Source organism: Populus alba, chromosome 19 (genome assembly GCF_005239225.2).
Source record: "Populus alba chromosome 19, ASM523922v2, whole genome shotgun sequence".
Taxonomy (NCBI): Eukaryota; Viridiplantae; Streptophyta; class Magnoliopsida; order Malpighiales; family Salicaceae; genus Populus; species Populus alba.
In genome coordinates, this window is record NC_133302.1 from 8081720 (window position 1) to 8099384 (window position 17665).

A 17665-nucleotide genomic window follows, 5' to 3' on the forward strand; every position below is an offset into this window, starting at 1 on the left:
TTGATGTCTATGAAATATTTTACATAATTTATAGGCTGAAAATATTTTTTAATAAATAAATTAAGTTTATAGATTTATCAAAAAATATTTATGTTAACCGGTTTTTTATAAAATATTTTGTACAAAATAAATAAAGAAAATTAGAAAAGTATTTTTGACAAAACTATAACCTCATTTCAGTTAGAGGTTTCTCGGCTTGCTTTACCATGAAACATAATGTAATTTCAAATGTCTTTTGGTATTTCAGTTTAACTGTAATTTAAAAAAGACTTAATATTTTTTATTTTAAAATTAATACTTTTATTTTAATGTACTAATGTTAAAAAAAAATATTTTAATATATTTTAAAATAAAAAATACTTTAAAAAATAATTCCTGCTAAATAATATAAACAAAATTTTATTGGATTTATAAAGATTTTCAAATATCTACCTACAAGTATTTGTTTGATTTTAGTCAAAGGTTGACTTTGACTTTACACCGTTGATTCAAATGTGAGATGTAATATCATTGATTGTTTTTTTTTAAAAAAACTCCTTGCGTGTTTTGTACATAATGATTTGAAAAAAAAAACTATAAATTATATTTTCTTATAATTCAAATTTCAAGATAACTTTTAAGTGAAAATCACATAAAATTTATGATATATATTAATTAATCAAGTATTTTACATAATTAATTCAATACCATTTGACTCATCAAAGGGTGTATTTGTCAATAGAATAATGCTGCTTCCTCAACAATAAGTATCCAGTAAATCCATAAAAACCATTAGCAAGTCTTCTGCTCCGTCAAATTTGCATATATCATCAACTTCTTGATTTCCTGGTTAGGCATGGGAATGGCAGGGAAGCTCATGCATGCCATTCAGTATGATTCTTATGGTGGAGGACCTGCTGCTTTAAAGGTTTTTTTTTTTTTTTTCCCCTACTTTATATTTATTTTCCCTTCTTCCTCCTCCTCCGCCTCCTTCTTCCTCTTCTTCTTTTTTTTTTTTTTTTAATTTCATTGTTAATTAGTTCTCTATTTGTTCCTGGCTTATTTATTCTCACCTTTTGAGGGTGTTTTTGTTTTCTGTATCGTAAGTTATTCCTTATATTTTTAACGATTTTGTAAGTTAGTCTCTTATATGTTTTAACGATTATTAACAGTAATTTACTTTTTTTTCGTATACGTAGGTAATTGAAATGATAATTTTACAAAATCTAAATTAATTTGTGTAACCATGGGAATTTCTAGCTCAAAATTCAACTTCTGTTTCGAGGTTTTAAAGATTCGAAAATCATGATGAACATGAATTGCTGACTGAATTTTGATTATTAAAACAAATAATTTTTTATTGTAGCATGTTGAAGTTCCAGTTCCAAGTCCTCAGAAATACGAGGTTTTGTTGAAGCTGGAAGCAACCTGTCTGAATCCAATTGATTGGAAAATCCAGAAAGGCAAGCTGCGGCCTTTTTTTCCTCGCAAATTCCCTTACATACCTGGTAATACAGCATTACTTTCTTGCATTTGGCAAATTTATTTCCCTTGGACGTAAGCATGGTTAAACAATCTGTCTGTGTGATTTCTTCTTCTATTTTCTGTGATAATTCTCTATTATCAAATTGTGTGATCCTAACATTATTTTAGAACTGTCTGTGGCGTCTGAAACTTGGAGATTTGTAGTGGTTTTGTTGAGTTCTATAGCTGCATTCTTATCTCTGATGTTTTGATGTTTATCTGATTAAGTTTGCTGATCATCTGATAATTTAAAGAACCGAATCGACTAAATTAATGTTATGTGCTCATACTAGAAATCCTGTTGGTGCAAGTGAATATCAAGTTCTGAACAAAAACTCTGTTTTTTTTTTTTTTTCTTTTACATTGTTTGTTGTCAATGACAAGAGTCGAAGTTTTACCAGAAATCCTTTTTTTTTTTTCCTTCTTGTTTGCTTGAACAGGTACGGATGTGGCAGGCGAGGTTGTAGAGGTTGGAGCAGAAGTAAGGAACTTCAAAATTGGTGACAGAGTTGTTGCAGAACTTGGCCATCTTGTAAGTGCTTATTCCTGCCATTTCCCCTCTGATGAATTTGTGTTTTGAAGCCTTAGATTTGCCAGCATCAGGGAAGAACGAGATGGGACAATGTTTGGAAATGAATTAGACTAAGCAAACTTTGAGAAATGACAAATAATCTTAACATATAATATCTGGTCGCAGTCCGCCAATCTTAACATTCGAAGAATTTATTGTGTTGTGCAATGGCAGCACGGAGGTGGACTGGCTGAGTATGCTGTGGCAAAGGAGAGCTTGACAGTGGTGAGGCCATCTGAAGTTTCAGCTGCCGGAGGCGCAGGCTTACTTGTTTCAGGTATCACAGCTTACCAGGCTCTCACACAGCATGGTGGGATCAAGCTTGACGGAAGCGGGCAGCAGAAAAACATTCTGATCACTGCTGCCTCAGGTGGTGTAGGTCTTTATGCAGTTCAGCTAGCAAAGCTTGGAAACACACACGTAACAGCCACCTGTGGTGCTCGTAACATCGAACTGGTCAAGAGCTTAGGGGCCGATGAGGTTCTTGATTACAAAACACCTGAAGGAGCAGCTCTCAAGAGCCCATCTGGTAAGAAATATGATGTTGTGCTCCACTGTGCACTGGGCATTTCTTGGTCTACTTTTGAACCTACTTTGAGTGGAAGTGGCAAGGTTATTGACATCACTCCTGGCGCTAGTGCCATGATGACTTTTGCTCTCAAGAAACTTACCTTCTCCAAGAAACAGCTGGTGCCCATATTAAGCGTAAGCCCCAGCATTGAGAGCCTGGATTGTCTTGTTAAACTAGTGAAGGAAGGGAAGCTTAAGACGATCATCGACTCCAGACATCCATTAAGGAAGGCAGAAGATGCCTGGGCAAAGAGTATCGATGGCCATGCTACAGGGAAGATTGTTGTGGAAACTTGAACATGACCACCCTATGTTTATTCTGATTGTTCATTGAAATAATTGAAACGAACATTAAGAGTGAAAAATAATGATCAAAGAAGAAAATAATTTCCACATTTCAACTAGCATTTTATTCAAAAATAAAAATCATAAATTAGAGGTCAAGACAAGATTTGTGGGCTAGCCAAGTCAACTCTTAATTGAGCAGGTGATCATACATTAAAAAACTATACAAATATTTTATACTATGTATACACCTCCATAAACATCTCTATAAATATTCTAGATATTTATATATCTTATAACTTAGATATTTATATAAAATATCTTAAATATTTTTTAAGATATTTATCTTAAGAAAGTCTATATAAACATATCTTTGTCTTTCTAAATGAATTAGATATGTTAAAACTTATCTCTTTAGACACCATATGTCTAAACAAATACAAGTCTAGTATAAAATTTAAACAAAATATAAGGAACATTACAAAAAACTAAACTAAAATGGCTAAGCTTTTCACATAGCAAGTGAGGATAAACATTGTGGATTCAAGTACTATATTGATCATTTTGTCCTTCATTGCACTAAGCAATTGTCTTGGTTGTAGGGGTAGAGTTGTCTTTTGAAGGAAATCAAAATATCACTTATCAATTCATTGAGATAATTCAGTAAATTTATTTTTTTATATGAAATGAAATTACTTCTTTACTTTTGAAAGCAAACGAAATAGGCTTTTTGTCGGGGGGCTTTTGTGAATTTTTAATTTTATTTGCACAATTAAAGGATGATGATACTTTAAAAACTCGAAAATTTTGACCTTGTAGAGAGGTTTTTTTTTTGTGTATTTTTTCTACAATAAAATGACATGTCTAGCCTTTGACTCTTAAAATTCCAAGTTTGAAAAGAGAGGGCATTTTCATCTTTGCCACATGTTTTTTGTTTTTTTTTTTGCAATATAAGGATGCATTTAAGGATTTTTTAGTAATTTGAATTATTAAAATATTAATAAATCAATATAAAAGACCAACACGTGTCATCATCCCCCGGCCGAACGGGAGGCGCATGACATGTATTATGATGGCCAAAATCTATTGACTGTCATGTCATCCGACGTGTCAGGCAACGATGCAGCTGTTGTGTCACATGTTTGGCTTGATTGGTTGTGATGGAAGGTTTTCCTCCTCTCTCTCTCTCTCTCGTGCATTGGTTTTTGTGTTGATTTCTTAAAAATTCATGTGTCCTCCAATTTGTATTTGTTTTAAAGTTGGTCCATATTCCTTTGATTTCTATTTATTTTGATTTTAAGGTTTTTTTTTTGTTTCAATTTAATCCCTCTACATTTTATTTCATAGATTTTTTTTTATCTAATTTGATCATTATTCTTTTAATTTCTATTTTTTATTATTTGCATTAATTCTTTTTCATCCTTTAAAATTTTTTGTTTTAATTTTGGTCCTCATTTTTTATTGTTTTGTTTTTTTTTATTTGTTCCTTCATTTATTTTGTTTCTCAATTTAATCCCTAATTATTTTTCATTTAATTATTTTTTATGAATGATTTTGTCCTCATTTTTTTATTTTTTATTTTCTTCAATTATTTTATGATTGAAAATTTTGCTTCGTTATTTTTTTGTGTTTGTCTTCTACAATCATAGCCCGATCCATGATAAGGGAATTTATTGCATGCATATTTTCGATTATTCTTGTTTTATTTTTAAATATTTTGTATGTGTTGCTCAAGTTAATTAGGATTTTGGATGTCTTTTTGAACTATTGACCTCGTGGAAAATTAATGTGTTTTTAGATACTAAATTATTGGAGTAGGCAGAATCTGGAATTAAAGCTGAGCACACATTGGTTTTTGGGTTGTAACGAGAGTTATACAACTTTGTTTCAGGCATTCATCACCATTTTGAAAATCTAAGACATAGATCTACAAATTATATGAAGAGCATATGACTCAATTTTGCTAATTTGAAAACTAAAAAATGAGTCGAAAGACATAGTCCGAATTAGACCCAAACTTCCTGCAATCCAGGCACTGTCTTGGGTTATGGCCCATAACTCAAGTTTCATAGGTCAAAAAATTGCAAGATCAGCTTCATTGGAAAGAAATTTGAATTTTTACAATTTCTCTAGAAATAGAGAAGTCTTAATTTACATGTAATCCACCCAAAGTTTGGCCCACAATATCAAGATAGGAAAGAATCTTAGGCAAAGAGGGAAATTAACATTCTTTCCACTCTCATAAAAGAAAAGGCCAAAATATAAGGATGTTCTTCTGAGAGCAGCGGTATCTAAAGAGTGGTACCCTAAAATAAACCAAAAAAAAAAAACAAGAAGAGGCGGCATTAAGAATAGACGAGAACATAGCAAAATAGAGGTGGAAAAATTAGAACAGAATGGAAGTAGTCCAACAGCTCTACTGTCAACCCTCACTCTTGAGTGATGTTCATCGTATCAAGTTTGTTTATTTTTAATTTAGCTATGGAGCAGACTCTTATTCTGAGATTTTTTTTTAATGTAACATAACTATGAATATGTGAACAATTTCTTTAATTGAATTAATACACTAGTTGTTGAGTATTTCATTCTATGCTTAATGCTTGTGTACGTTTGGCCAATGTTTGCATGATTTGGGATTCGATTTGAGACTGAGAAGTGATAATTGTTTTAGCCATTATTTGAGGACAGAGATATCTTTTGAACTTTTATAACCTTTAAAGGTTTTAAGTTACTTAATGAATTCTGACAACTTCAGAAATTTCATGGAGTATATGAAGTTTGCTTATCAAAATATTTCATTATGCTCGAGAGAGATTAGTGTTTAAATTAGCAAAACTTGATTATCAACACTAAGAATAATTAAGTCAATTGAGAAGATTCACGTATGAATAGTTACGGTAAGTCAGAGATCCTAGAATCCATTAGAATTGAATTCAATACTACTTAATTAGTTGGTTGTTTGCTTTTAATCATTAATTTTTGTTTTGTAAACTATCTCATTAGATTCCTCAAATAAATCACAATTTAAAAGATTTTGGTAGTTGGTAGTAATTTTTGCAAATCCTCATGTGACGATACTCTATTCATCATTTTATTACTTGTTAAGATTCATGCACTTGCAAAATTCACCAACAATCACCCAGTTTTAATAATTAACCAGGTTTAAGTTCATTTTTTAAAAAAATTCTTTTTAAACAATATATCTTTTTTTTATTTTCATCATTTGATATTGACTTATTGGGCGTTGAGCTTTGTTATATATTCTGATTTTTTTATGAGGTTATCTCTATCTCATATCTCGGATCGCGAGTTATTAAAGTTAAGTTGGGTTTGCTCGGGTTTTTTTTTCTTTTGTGTGATCATCTGGTATTTGTTCCCACTTTGAAGGGGACTTTTATGACTTTTTTAGAGTAACATGTGTTTCCTTATTTTTTTGTCTTTACAGGATCTACTGCTTTTAAAATGATTTTTTTAATTATATTAAATAATTCATTTTATCCTTCAACATTAAATTGATTTTATATTGCGTTGATTTTTTTGTGCTCTTTATTAGATCTTGCTCTTTTAACAAGAATTGTTTTAATTAAATTAATTTACCTTACCCTTCATCATTAAATTTGTTTTATACTGAGCTTTTAAGTTGAGCTTAAATTTAAAATTTCACGGTTTACAACTTTAAGAGATTAACTTGAGCTTAGAAATCAAATGTTTTTCTTACTCTATTCCAATTACTTTTGAGATCCAGGTCAGCCTAAGCCCCGAGTCCCTTGGGTTATGAGTCAACTCGTCGTGTCGAGTATTTTGAGTATTAAATGGTGTATTTTGATTTTGATTTTTTTTTCTTTTTATGAATTTGGTCCTCACTCACTCACTTAATTTTTATTTTTATTTTGGATTCTTTTGTGAATTTGTGGAATTAGAAATTTTTAATTTAGCCCTCAATGTTTTGGTTTTAAATTTTTATTCTTGAAACCTTTATCAAATGTTCATTTGTTTTCAATTTCGTCATTGTATCCATATTCCATAATCTTGATTGTTCTCAAATTTAATTACCCAGGTTTGCTGATTTTTTTTTTAACTATTTTTTGTTCATTCATTTTTTTCCTATTTTATCTTTCACCATTTGGATTCCTGAAGGATAATGGTCGATATTTTTTTTTGTTCTCTTTATATAATGTGGAGCTGTTAATTTTTTTTCCTTTTTTAAAATACATTTACAAAACTTAATCATCATTTTTTTACACTACCGAAAAATTAGGTCAGCCCGCAGCAAAACGCAGGCAAGCTATCTAGTTTAAGCTTAAAGAATATTTATTCTCCTCATCTTCTAAACAAACACTATACTGACTTAAGCTTCGAAGTGTTATTCTTACAGGTTTTGTCAGGTCCACCAAGTCCTTTAGATCTAGTTTTATCAGCCCATGGAAAGCATCTCAATCTTTATACTGAGGATTTTTCCAACCTCATCAATTGGTGTTATCTTTGGAAAATGAGCAAAAAGCCAGGTCATTCCTATTTCTCAAAAGCTTTTTTCATGACTGATGAAACCCCAATGCAGCGGCAGCTATGCCTTGTATATGCCCCACGTGGCTACATTAAAGGTTACATCAGCTGCTATACATAGTTATACCCATGGTAATGCCCACAACTACAACTATGCACAGGACTATGCACCAAGGCTACACCCACAAACTACTTTTATGGTGGATTGTAAACACAAAAAGTGTCATCAAGACTTGAAGGGCTATGATGATACATAAAAGATAACATTACCCATTGTAAGTATTTTATCTCCCACTCTTACTAGGTCAAGTATTCCAAACACACTTGGGGGGCTTTGATGATACATGAAGAAACTACACATATCTTTTATATAATGTATACACCTCCATAAATATCCCTATAAATATCCTAGATATTTATATTCAATATCTTAGATATTTCTTAAGATATTTATCTTAAAAAAATCTATATATCATCTCTCTAGATGAAAGGTTTGTCATAGCTCATCTCTCTGGAGTCTATCTCTTTAGACAACATAAGTCTAAGAAAACAAAAGTCTGATATAAAACTTAAACAAGGTTTAAGGAATATTTAAGCCTTGAGAATATTTACTCTCTCTGTCACCTGAACAAACAATATACTGACTTAAGTTTCAGAGTGTTTTTCTTGCAGGTTTCGTCGGGCCCACAAAGTACTTCAGGTCTAGTTTTTATCATCCCTTGGAAAGCGCTCTCAGTCTTTCTACTGGAGATTTTTCCAGCCTCATCTATGTGGGGCATAGCCACTGGCATTTTGTTGGCATAGTCATAAACATAGTTGCTAGCATAGTTGTTGTTGCATCGGGTTTTCGTCAACCATGGAAAGAGGTTTTGAGAAATAGGAATAGAATTCTCATAGACGACACCAATTGATGAGGGTAGAAAAATCCTCAATAGAAAAATTAAAGGGCTTTTCTTGGGTTGATAAAACTAGACCTGAAAGACTTGGTGAAACGGTGACATCTGCAAGAAAAATACTATGAAACTTAATTCAGTATAGTGTTTATCTAGGTGATGAGAAGAAGAAATATTGTCTAGGCTTAAATGCTCCTTAAGCTTTGGTATCAGTGTTGTCTAGAGAGATGAGCTTTGTGAAACTTTTACTTGAAGAGATGAAACTCTGTAAGAATTATATGTGTGTGCTTTTTATAAAACATTCACGTGGTTTTTTCAAACATAATTTCAGTTTTTTAAAAAACTAAGACATTGTTGTTTTTGTAAGAACATCCGGTTTAAAATAAAACTTGACCTCGTTTCGAGTCATCATGTTAATATGTTAGGTCAGGTCAGGACAGACTATGTTGCTAACATACTAATCTTTTTTTAATATTATCATAGATATTGTCTTTACTAAAATATTTCCAAAACAGCCAGTTTCACTTCGGTTTGATCACATTGTCATAATGCTTGTACTGTTAGCCCTTTGTTTCTGGCTTTCTGCCGCATTAGCCCACCATTTTGATGGTGAGATTCCAATGCTGCAGCAAAACTACAGAACCGCCCTTAATTCTTTAACACTAAAACCACCAAGGAACACACAATACCTTCTCACAGCCGGTATATGGATGATTTATCTTTGATCTAATCCAAAGAAAGATGAAATTATCCAAATCTTTGTGAAAACTTGGAATGAGCATTGTGCCATTTCATTTGAAGCTCCTGTACTGTATTTGAAAGACATGCACGAATGCAAAGAAACCAACTAGAATGAGAAGCTGCTAGATGCATACAACAAAGGCATCATCTACAATCAGAGCTACTTACTGTACTAAAAAACTTACACAATTTACACCACCAACAGGTCATTTCTTAAGTGCTATTCTGCTCCTCGTGGAAGAAAACATGCACTACAAATTATCACTTGCACCATCCTGTATCCAGAGCAACTTCACGGTCATAAGGGATCTCCATATTCCGGAAAATGCTACGATTGCGATTAAGAGGAGGAAAATGCTGATATAAACTGGAGGTGCAGGTGGAAATGCTGATGATGCTATCTGGCTGCTCTCGGATTCACCTTCCTTTTTCGCCCCTAACCTCAAATCTGAAGAAGATTCTTCAGCAATTTCCCTGCTAGTCTTGGAACTAGGAAGTGGGCTTTCTTTCTGCAGATAGTCAGCTGTAGGGGTCTGTTTTCCAGCATCTCCAGTGGCCTGCAGAAAATAATTGTATGAAATCAATTGTCGATGGGTGCATTCAACAGAAACCCCACATTGTCGTAGAGCGATAGCACTTACCTCTGTTACAGCTGATTGCACCTCATCTTCATCTTCAATGTAGCCTGCATCTTTAACCTTGCAATATCCAAGTGACTCGGACAAAAGCTTCGTTTGCACCTGCAGAAGGAGTCTTCTTGGGCCACTGCCCTGGGCAATGAAGATGTCTGACTGTGGTCGGACTCGAGGCTGGCGGGTCCTAATCTTGATTCCAGTTCCGCTAACACCACTGCCATTGTCTACAGAAGTCATCTGACTGGTAGCTTCTTCCATACTATTAAACACACCAAAGGATGAGATTGCAGATTTGGCAGATGGAGCATCTTGTCCAACAAAATTATTGCCGAAATGATTAATATTTCCCCTTCCAAGTTCTCCATAAAAAACAGGAGTGGGTGCTCTCAAAGTTCCGAGAGCAGGCTGCATTTGAAATAGCTCATTGCTACAAAATTGATCACTAGGCCACGCTGGGACTCTCATGAGTGAAACATGCTGGTGTACATCAAAATTACAACAGGATTTTAGAGCTTCAGAGGTTATTTTCAAATAAGAATAAATCAACTATATCAAATTGCTCAAACAGCAATATAAGAAAATACAAGATTTACCAGTTAAGAGCTATGACAGCTAAGATAGATTCAACAACATGGTGATTTGAAAGCTACCAAAAGACCATAGTTTTACCTGTAAATTGTTCATGAAACTGTATATACCATTGTCCGGAGCATAAAAGTTTCCTGGTGGTATCTGACCACACAACTGAGTCTCACTTCCAACACCCAAGTTGTTCTTACTCGTTTCTTCACCAGAACACTCGTCATGGTTATTGAAGAAGCCATCTAACAATTCTGTGATGGATACATCCTGTTCAATGGAGACATCCTGAAAAGGAAATTCATTTTGATCGTTGCCAAAGTCACTGGCATAAGGTGAATCTATGTAGCATCCCAGGTCTGCCGGAATATGTGATCGCACTGGGGAGAAAACTTCATGATCAAGTTCACCAGATACAGGCTCGTGTATAATAGAACTTTCATCCAGCAGCAGACATGCCTGAAAAACAAACTTAAGAAAATCAACTTTCTCATAATGTTTATCTTGAGTGGAGTACAAGAGGCCAAAATACAGAATCCAGTACTCACCTCCACAGCTGTTGCTTCTGGCACTTGATCTTCAATATCTGAAGTTGCATGTCTATTACTGCAGCTATCAACAGGCACCACAGAATTAGTAGTCACGTTGTCAGACTCAGGCAACCATATCTTTATATCTTCTGACTGCTTCCCTGAATGCATGTCAGATGTAGCTGTTTCTTGAACTAGATCTGATGATGCATTATCAGGAGAGGACTTAGCAGCTGTAGGAGAGTATCCAATCTGCTCTATCTCATCATACTTTACACCATTGGTTCTCTCTTCTGACTTTCTGAATAAGCGAAAAAGGACAAATGCAACCTGATCCAGGTGAAAAGAGGAACTAAGTGAGTTGAAGATATAAACAGCATCAATGAGAATCATCGGTATTCATTTCAACAATAGCATCACTGTACAGATACAACACAAAATGAAATTTGGTAACTTCAAAAATCAACAGTGAAAAAAAAAACATAGATTCCATGTACATCACTTACTACTAAAACTGAATTCCTTCAGTTTAGCTGCCGGCATTATGTTCATACGCACATCAAAATAAATTAACATTGAATGCATGGTTAATAGGAAAAAGCATAACACAAAAAAGTAATTACACAGCATGTAGACAAAATTTCCTCAGTTTTTCCAACGAATGAAATCAAAACTGAGCATTTCAACCAAGTATAGCATGTCAAAATGAACAAATTAATAACAAGAACGAGATCAAGAACGCTAGCAACCTGGCCAGGGCCGGTACCATCAAGATCCTTTTCAGTGGGACGATACTCATGCATGATCCAGTTCGTACGCTCTCCCTTTGGAGCACGACCACGGTAGAAAACCAATGTTTTCTTCATACCAATCAAGGTGGTATTACCAGCCGATTTCCGAGACTTTATTGTTCGATCCTTCCCCGTAGCCTTCCAATATCCAGCATCTGTTGCTCTATTTGCACGATGACCATTAGGATACTTCCTATCTCGTGGGCAGAAGAAGAACCACTCTGGATCATCAGTCTTTATCACAGATAGACCTACAACCCAACATTCAAATTCACTTCTCGTTTAGCTAAAAATAGCAGAATTGTAAACTATACAGCAGTGAATTATAGGAAGGATACTAAAATACCCAATTTCCAAAACATTATGATAATCTTTATAGCAAGTTCAAGGGAATCTACTTGTAACCCTAAGAAAAACCCCACATTCCTAATGACTCCAAATTTAGCTAAAAATATCAGAATTATACACTAAGTGCACTTAATTATAGAAACGATACTAAAATACCCTGATTCTAAGAAATCAATATTTTTTACTAGTAAATTCAAGGAATCTTAGTGATGAAGGAATTACCCAGATAAGCAAAAAGTGGAATTTATTCATAGGGAATAAATAAATTAAACAACCAATCAAAAAAATATCAAAGATTCAACCTTTAAAATCAAAGAAAACCCACCTAAAAAACAAATAAATAATAAAAAAAAAAGAACGGATTTTTCTTTTTCTCTTTTTTTACCAGGCAAATCCCAAGGCTCCCATTTACAAACATCAATTTCAGGGATGACTTCGACTTCAGAATCACGACCGTTGATTTTGAGTCTCAAGTAGTGTCTTATCAGTTCTTCATCAGTTGGCCTGAATCTAAACCCTAAAGGTAGGGAGTCCATAGACACCATAGCCACCATGCTGTCTTCGTTTTCCTTTCTTTAACCAAAACCCAACAAAGAAAAAAATTCAATCAAAGTTTGAGTGTTTGCATCTGTTACTCCAAAATCTATCAATCTCTCAGTGTACTTGCCTGCTATTTTATTGTTGTTATTGGCGGTAGGGTCTGTGATCAACTAAAATGATCAGTCTTTAACACACGTGTTCTTCTTTTATTCAACCTCTTTAGTTTGTACTACTGGCCAATGGCTTCATGACAAAACAGCAAGTGTCCAATGTCAGGTCTGAAGAAGAATTTTATGTGTACGATGTTGTTGGCGTGAAGACAAGTACGATTCAGTCCTCATCTTTCGATATGTATTCAAGTCACGTCTTAAAGTAAAATTTATTTTAATTGCATCATTTTATAATCATACTAGAAAAAATTATTTCATTAAAGAAATGAAAAAATATCTATCTAATTCATTAAAATAGAGTAAATAAATATACATTTGAACCATTAAATTTTAGCGCGCGCGCGTGCCCGCCCCGCCCCCCCCCCCCACACACACATATATATTAGCAATGAACAATCACAAAGATGAAGATAAAAATGAGTTTGATATTAGACTATTTCAATAAATAATGAAAATATCTAGATACCAAGTATCAACTACAGAATTTATAAATGCTAAGAATGATGGATCATTTAAGTTATGAATAAAATGGATTAAATTCCCAAATTTGTTTGCAAAATCTACCTACAAAAAAAGATGCAATCAAGATGCCAATATAAAAATATCATCTAAAACATGAGTAGATGATACTTATTTATAAAGTATATCTAAAAAAAAAAGCATATATTATCAACGATTATTTAGCAAAAAATAATTTTACAAGTGCTTTTAAATAAATATAAAACACTCACTTTTCTAAAAAAAAAAGAAAGATACAAGTGGGAGATAAATTCTACACGAGTATATTCTTATCATTGTTTTTTTAGTCATAGATTCTATGTTCTCTAATCTCTATATCTGTTTTTTTTTTCAAAAAAATAATTAATAATATATTATTAGTTACTTCCTGAATACCATAAATTTTTTAACAACTATCCCTGAAAAATTGCTAGTTTTTTTATTAAACCAAGAGGAATTAACTAGAGGAGATTGGATTATTAGGTAATAGGCATCCAAGTGTTAAAACTACAAGATTTAGTAAGTTTGAGGATTGGTTTGAAATCATAACCATATTGGGGACCTATATATATTCTTTTCTCTAAAAACAAAACACAACAATATACTAGTGGATTGGTGAATGGACTACGAACCTTCCTGTCTCCAGATGCAGATGCTGGCTCTCAAGTACACATTTACTGTTCACCTATATTTAAAAAAAAATTATTTTTCAGTTTTAGACTAATCTTTTTATATTTTTAATTGTTTCATATTAAAACTATTTTAAAAAAAAAAAATATTATTATTTTAATACAATTTTAAAAAAAAACATTTTATAAACTAATCTTCAAATTGGCTCAATTGTCTCTTTCCCTTAACCTTATCTTCCAAGGAATATTTTCACTTTTTACCTTTTTTTCTTCACTTTTTCTAAGTTCTAATAGATTGATTCACATGCGATTACTTCTTAGAGTCGTCTTTCTATTAATTGTAGATTTTCTGCATTAATTATATAACCCATATATGGTATTATAGTTGTCAAAACCTACGTGTAGCCCTCTTAGCAGGCACATGCCTATGATACCGCTCTCATTAGCCGGTGTCCTCACATAAAGTGAGCCAGCATGAGACCCCGACCCCACTAAAGAGCCAACAGTCTTTTGAATTGTGAGGGCTGAGGGTACATAATTGGACCCCACACATGGAGCTGATTCCTTTCCAGTCCAGCAGCACACCAGAACTTTTGGAAAAGAGAACCTGATAATAATAGTCTTTGAAAGAAATCATCAAGATTTGAGGAAGCCTCGTCGTTTTGCTAAACTTCAAATCTTGATTGAACAGAGCCCGTTGGGCCAAGGCCGATGACAATTATCTCTGTGATCATCCCTCCACATCATTTCTCCACCAATGTAACTCATTTTTTTTCATGCTTTGAAGGGGAAATAAAGTTGAATAAAATTTCAAGGCAACAACTGTAGGGAAATGAAGTTTCGCAAAACTTAATGGTGTATTGTCATACGCGAGCACACTTGAGTAATAATCAACAACCATCGCCAAACATAACATGACATACTATATATGAGGTGAATAATTTGTGTGCTACTGCCCCAACAAATTAAGACTTCTCTTGTGAGTTCTATCTTCATTCTATACATGTTTACCTACCTACAAAGCTGGATGGTACCCGTGATTCACATTGGCATCTGCCCTCTGCACTGGTCTCCTAAAACTCCACTTAATGCAGAAGTCCAGGGCTAGCCGAAGCGCGGTTCCAAGTCCGAGCACAACAATGACCCCTGTGTAATGTGTCATAGTTTTGACATCAGCATGCATATTGTTCTTCATTTCGTAAAACTACTATTTGCATATGGACAAGTCAGTTAACTGTTGAAAACTAGTATAGACGTGCTTACCGATTATTATGTTAACAGGTAAGGCAGAGACACCAAGGGTGATGGATATCAGCACATCCAACAAGAGGCCACCAGTAAGAATTGAGAATGCCACCCAAAGTGGACTAAAACAACCCTGTTTTGAAGATGAATTCATTCAAAGTCATCACACTGAATACGATATCCAAAAAAATACTCTCAATTCCCTTACCCTATTGTGATCTCGTGGTCTAAAGTTAGGGTCGATTCTCCAAACCCAGTAGTTTGTCTGCTTCATGAAATCACAGAAACAGAATAGCAACATTAAGCACTGCATGGTTTATCATAAAAAGTTCTTGTCATCAATCTGTGCTGCCAAACCAACAGTCTATAAATAGTGCTTCCAGATATTGTAAACCCTTATCCAGGTTTTTAAAGCATGCCACTTGGCCTTTTGGTATTTTGGAAAAACATACCCCACATTTCCAGCAGTGTCATTGTGATTTTAGAAGCTGACATGATAAACTATCTTAGACAGGCCCCAAAAAAGATGTATGAGCTTGCAGCACATTCCAAATCCAATGCATGTATAATTTAGACCAGATAAAAATGAAAACTGCTATCTTAAGCATACATTGTAACTTTGCTCTCAGAAATAGAATACCTACACTTGGCTGGGATTCTGGAGGTGACACATTTACAGCTACGGCCCTGAAATAAAAGGTTTAAATTATATAAAGTTAATTCAGCAACCTCTCTGTGCCAAACTTCATAGCATAAACAGACATGGTGAAGGACTGACTTACTGGCATATCTCACATTTGTTGGATCCTCTTCTGCTAAACCAGGTATCTATACATGTGCGGTGGGCTTTTGCAAGACCACCTTTACATTTGCATCCAAGATCTATGAGAACTTCTTCCTTCTCCTGCTGGCAAACTCTGAAGAATAATGAATTAATCTTAATTATTGCTTATGTGATGAGTTCCATGTCTCTCTTCATCTTAGTTCTTTTCTCTATAATGGTTCTGGTTCTCTTTTTAATCTTAGCAATTAAATTATATAACAATTTTCCCTTCTAGAATACGAAACCATGATGATGGATGAGATTATAAGACAAATGATACTTCTGGTTCGCTGAACTACAAACACAAGCTGGATGATGCTACTTTGTCAATCCCTGAAATGTGGTGTTAAGGAAAACAGCAAATTAAGTCCCAATACGCCAATAAAGATTTAGATTTCAGTATCTAATGTTGTACAACGCTAAACGAATACCAGGGGATCACTAGGAGTTCCAAAAATCAAGTGCATATAAAAGCACACTGGAACTTTCAACTTCAAAGGAGAAAATTCACAAGTTTATGACATGGAACAGACTCATGATTTTCATAGTCAATTAATGTCATAATCCAATCAAATCAAGCAAGATCAAAATGGGAAAAATACACAATACATGATGGATTCCAACAAAATTATAACTAGAGCAAGAACTAAGAAGTATAAGTACCAACCTGCATTGTTCGTGCAGACTTGAAATCCTTGACAAGGACCCTTTTCTGGGAGAATCTACACCAGGCAACTCTTCCTTGCTGGCAGCCACAGTAGACTCACCATTAGAAAACGCAATGGCAATCACTGGTGGAAAACCAGAATTCCCTGACAAGAACTCATTACCGCCTTCTTGCGGCAAAGCCTTACTGTTATCCTGCTTCTCCAGGTCAACCTCAGTAAGGGCTAAATCACCAGCACCAGCTCTGGTGGTGCTGTCTCTATCAGACACGTCATTCTGCATCTGATTCTATTAAAAAAAAAAAACATTCAACAAAACTTCAGTAACTAAAATAAACCCTAGAAACCACTTAACTCTTAAAAAGATTAAAAGGGTTTATCTTTTTAGGCATCATCCTTGCACCCCAAGTAGAATCAAACAAAAATATTCATTCTTTTGTCCAAATATATATCAAATATAGAAAAGACAGGCAACACAGTGATAACCCAATTAAGAAATTCCGTCAAACAGCTAAAACCCAGATGGGATTACAATAGAAAAACAGCAAAAGTAAAGGCAAAGCAACTTGAATAGGCAATGGCTTTCCATTTTAGAGAGGAAAAAAAACAGAAACAAAATGGAAACCCTTTACCTGGAAAATGCCTTCGCTTAAAGGACAAAAACAAAAGTAATCTCTATTTTGTTGTTAAGACTAAACCTTCACTGCTTCACAACAAGGAAATGGAAAGTAGAAGAGAAATGGTGACATGACCCCACGAGTGGGTTCAGATTTTTTTTTTTTTATTCTCTCTCTTGCACATAGTTTATAAATAATTTTATAGTAATAATAATAACAACAATAATAATTAAATTATTTAATAGCTAAAATGCATATTAAAATATTTTTATTTTTAAAAATTTTTATTGTATGAAAATATGATATGATTTTTTTTTTGGGAGACCTAGCCATATGCATGAAACAAAAATATTTTTTTTAATGCTTTGATGAAAATCGGGTATTTTAATACCGGATTTATATTTTTACGGTATAAAAATACAAACTCATATTAAGAAAAATTCAGTAGAAAAATATGCAAGAAAATCACAAACTTTCAAAAATATTTTTTTGAATTTTTTTTTTTTGTTGGGATGAGCCAAACCCAACC

General features: G+C 33.7%; 3 protein-coding genes across 6 annotated transcripts; 1 reads left to right on the plus strand and 2 right to left on the minus strand.

Moving 5' to 3' along the window:
• Positions 1 to 748: 748 nt before the first annotated feature.
• Positions 749 to 3045, plus strand: LOC118046728 (chloroplast envelope quinone oxidoreductase homolog). The gene is made up of 4 exons (XM_035055725.2): positions 749 to 907; positions 1346 to 1487; positions 1944 to 2035; positions 2249 to 3045. The coding sequence occupies exons 1-4, from the start codon at positions 836 to 838 to the stop codon at positions 2939 to 2941; spliced, it is 999 nt and encodes a 332-aa protein (XP_034911616.1). The 5' UTR covers positions 749 to 835; the 3' UTR covers positions 2942 to 3045.
• A 6038-nt stretch (positions 3046 to 9083) lies between these two features.
• Positions 9084 to 12670, minus strand: LOC118046729 (protein NTM1-like 9). 2 transcript variants are annotated; one of them, XM_035055727.2, is made up of 6 exons: positions 12335 to 12667; positions 11560 to 11852; positions 10829 to 11140; positions 10371 to 10739; positions 9708 to 10178; positions 9084 to 9623 (listed from the first exon to the last, which is right to left on the minus strand). In XM_035055727.2, exons 1-6 carry the CDS (start codon positions 12501 to 12503, stop codon positions 9318 to 9320), a joined length of 1920 nt encoding a protein of 639 aa, XP_034911618.1. In that variant the 5' UTR covers positions 12504 to 12667; the 3' UTR covers positions 9084 to 9317. The 2 variants fall into 2 exon arrangements, with proteins under 2 accessions (XP_034911618.1, XP_034911617.1); XM_035055726.2 differs by having other exon boundaries at positions 9084 to 10178; positions 12335 to 12670.
• Positions 12671 to 14611: 1941 nt separating this feature from the next.
• Positions 14612 to 17308, minus strand: LOC118046730 (uncharacterized). Of its 3 annotated transcripts, none has more exons than XM_035055730.2 (7): positions 17152 to 17308; positions 16522 to 16808; positions 15814 to 15948; positions 15676 to 15718; positions 15240 to 15296; positions 15050 to 15164; positions 14612 to 14932 (listed from the first exon to the last, which is right to left on the minus strand). In XM_035055730.2, the coding sequence occupies exons 2-7, from the start codon at positions 16800 to 16802 to the stop codon at positions 14802 to 14804; spliced, it is 762 nt and encodes a 253-aa protein (XP_034911621.1). In that variant the 5' UTR covers positions 16803 to 16808; positions 17152 to 17308; the 3' UTR covers positions 14612 to 14801. The 3 variants fall into 3 exon arrangements, with proteins under 3 accessions (XP_034911621.1, XP_034911620.1, XP_034911619.1); XM_035055729.2 differs by having other exon boundaries at positions 15240 to 15299; XM_035055728.2 differs by having other exon boundaries at positions 15240 to 15338.
• Positions 17309 to 17665: the final 357 nt, after the last annotated feature.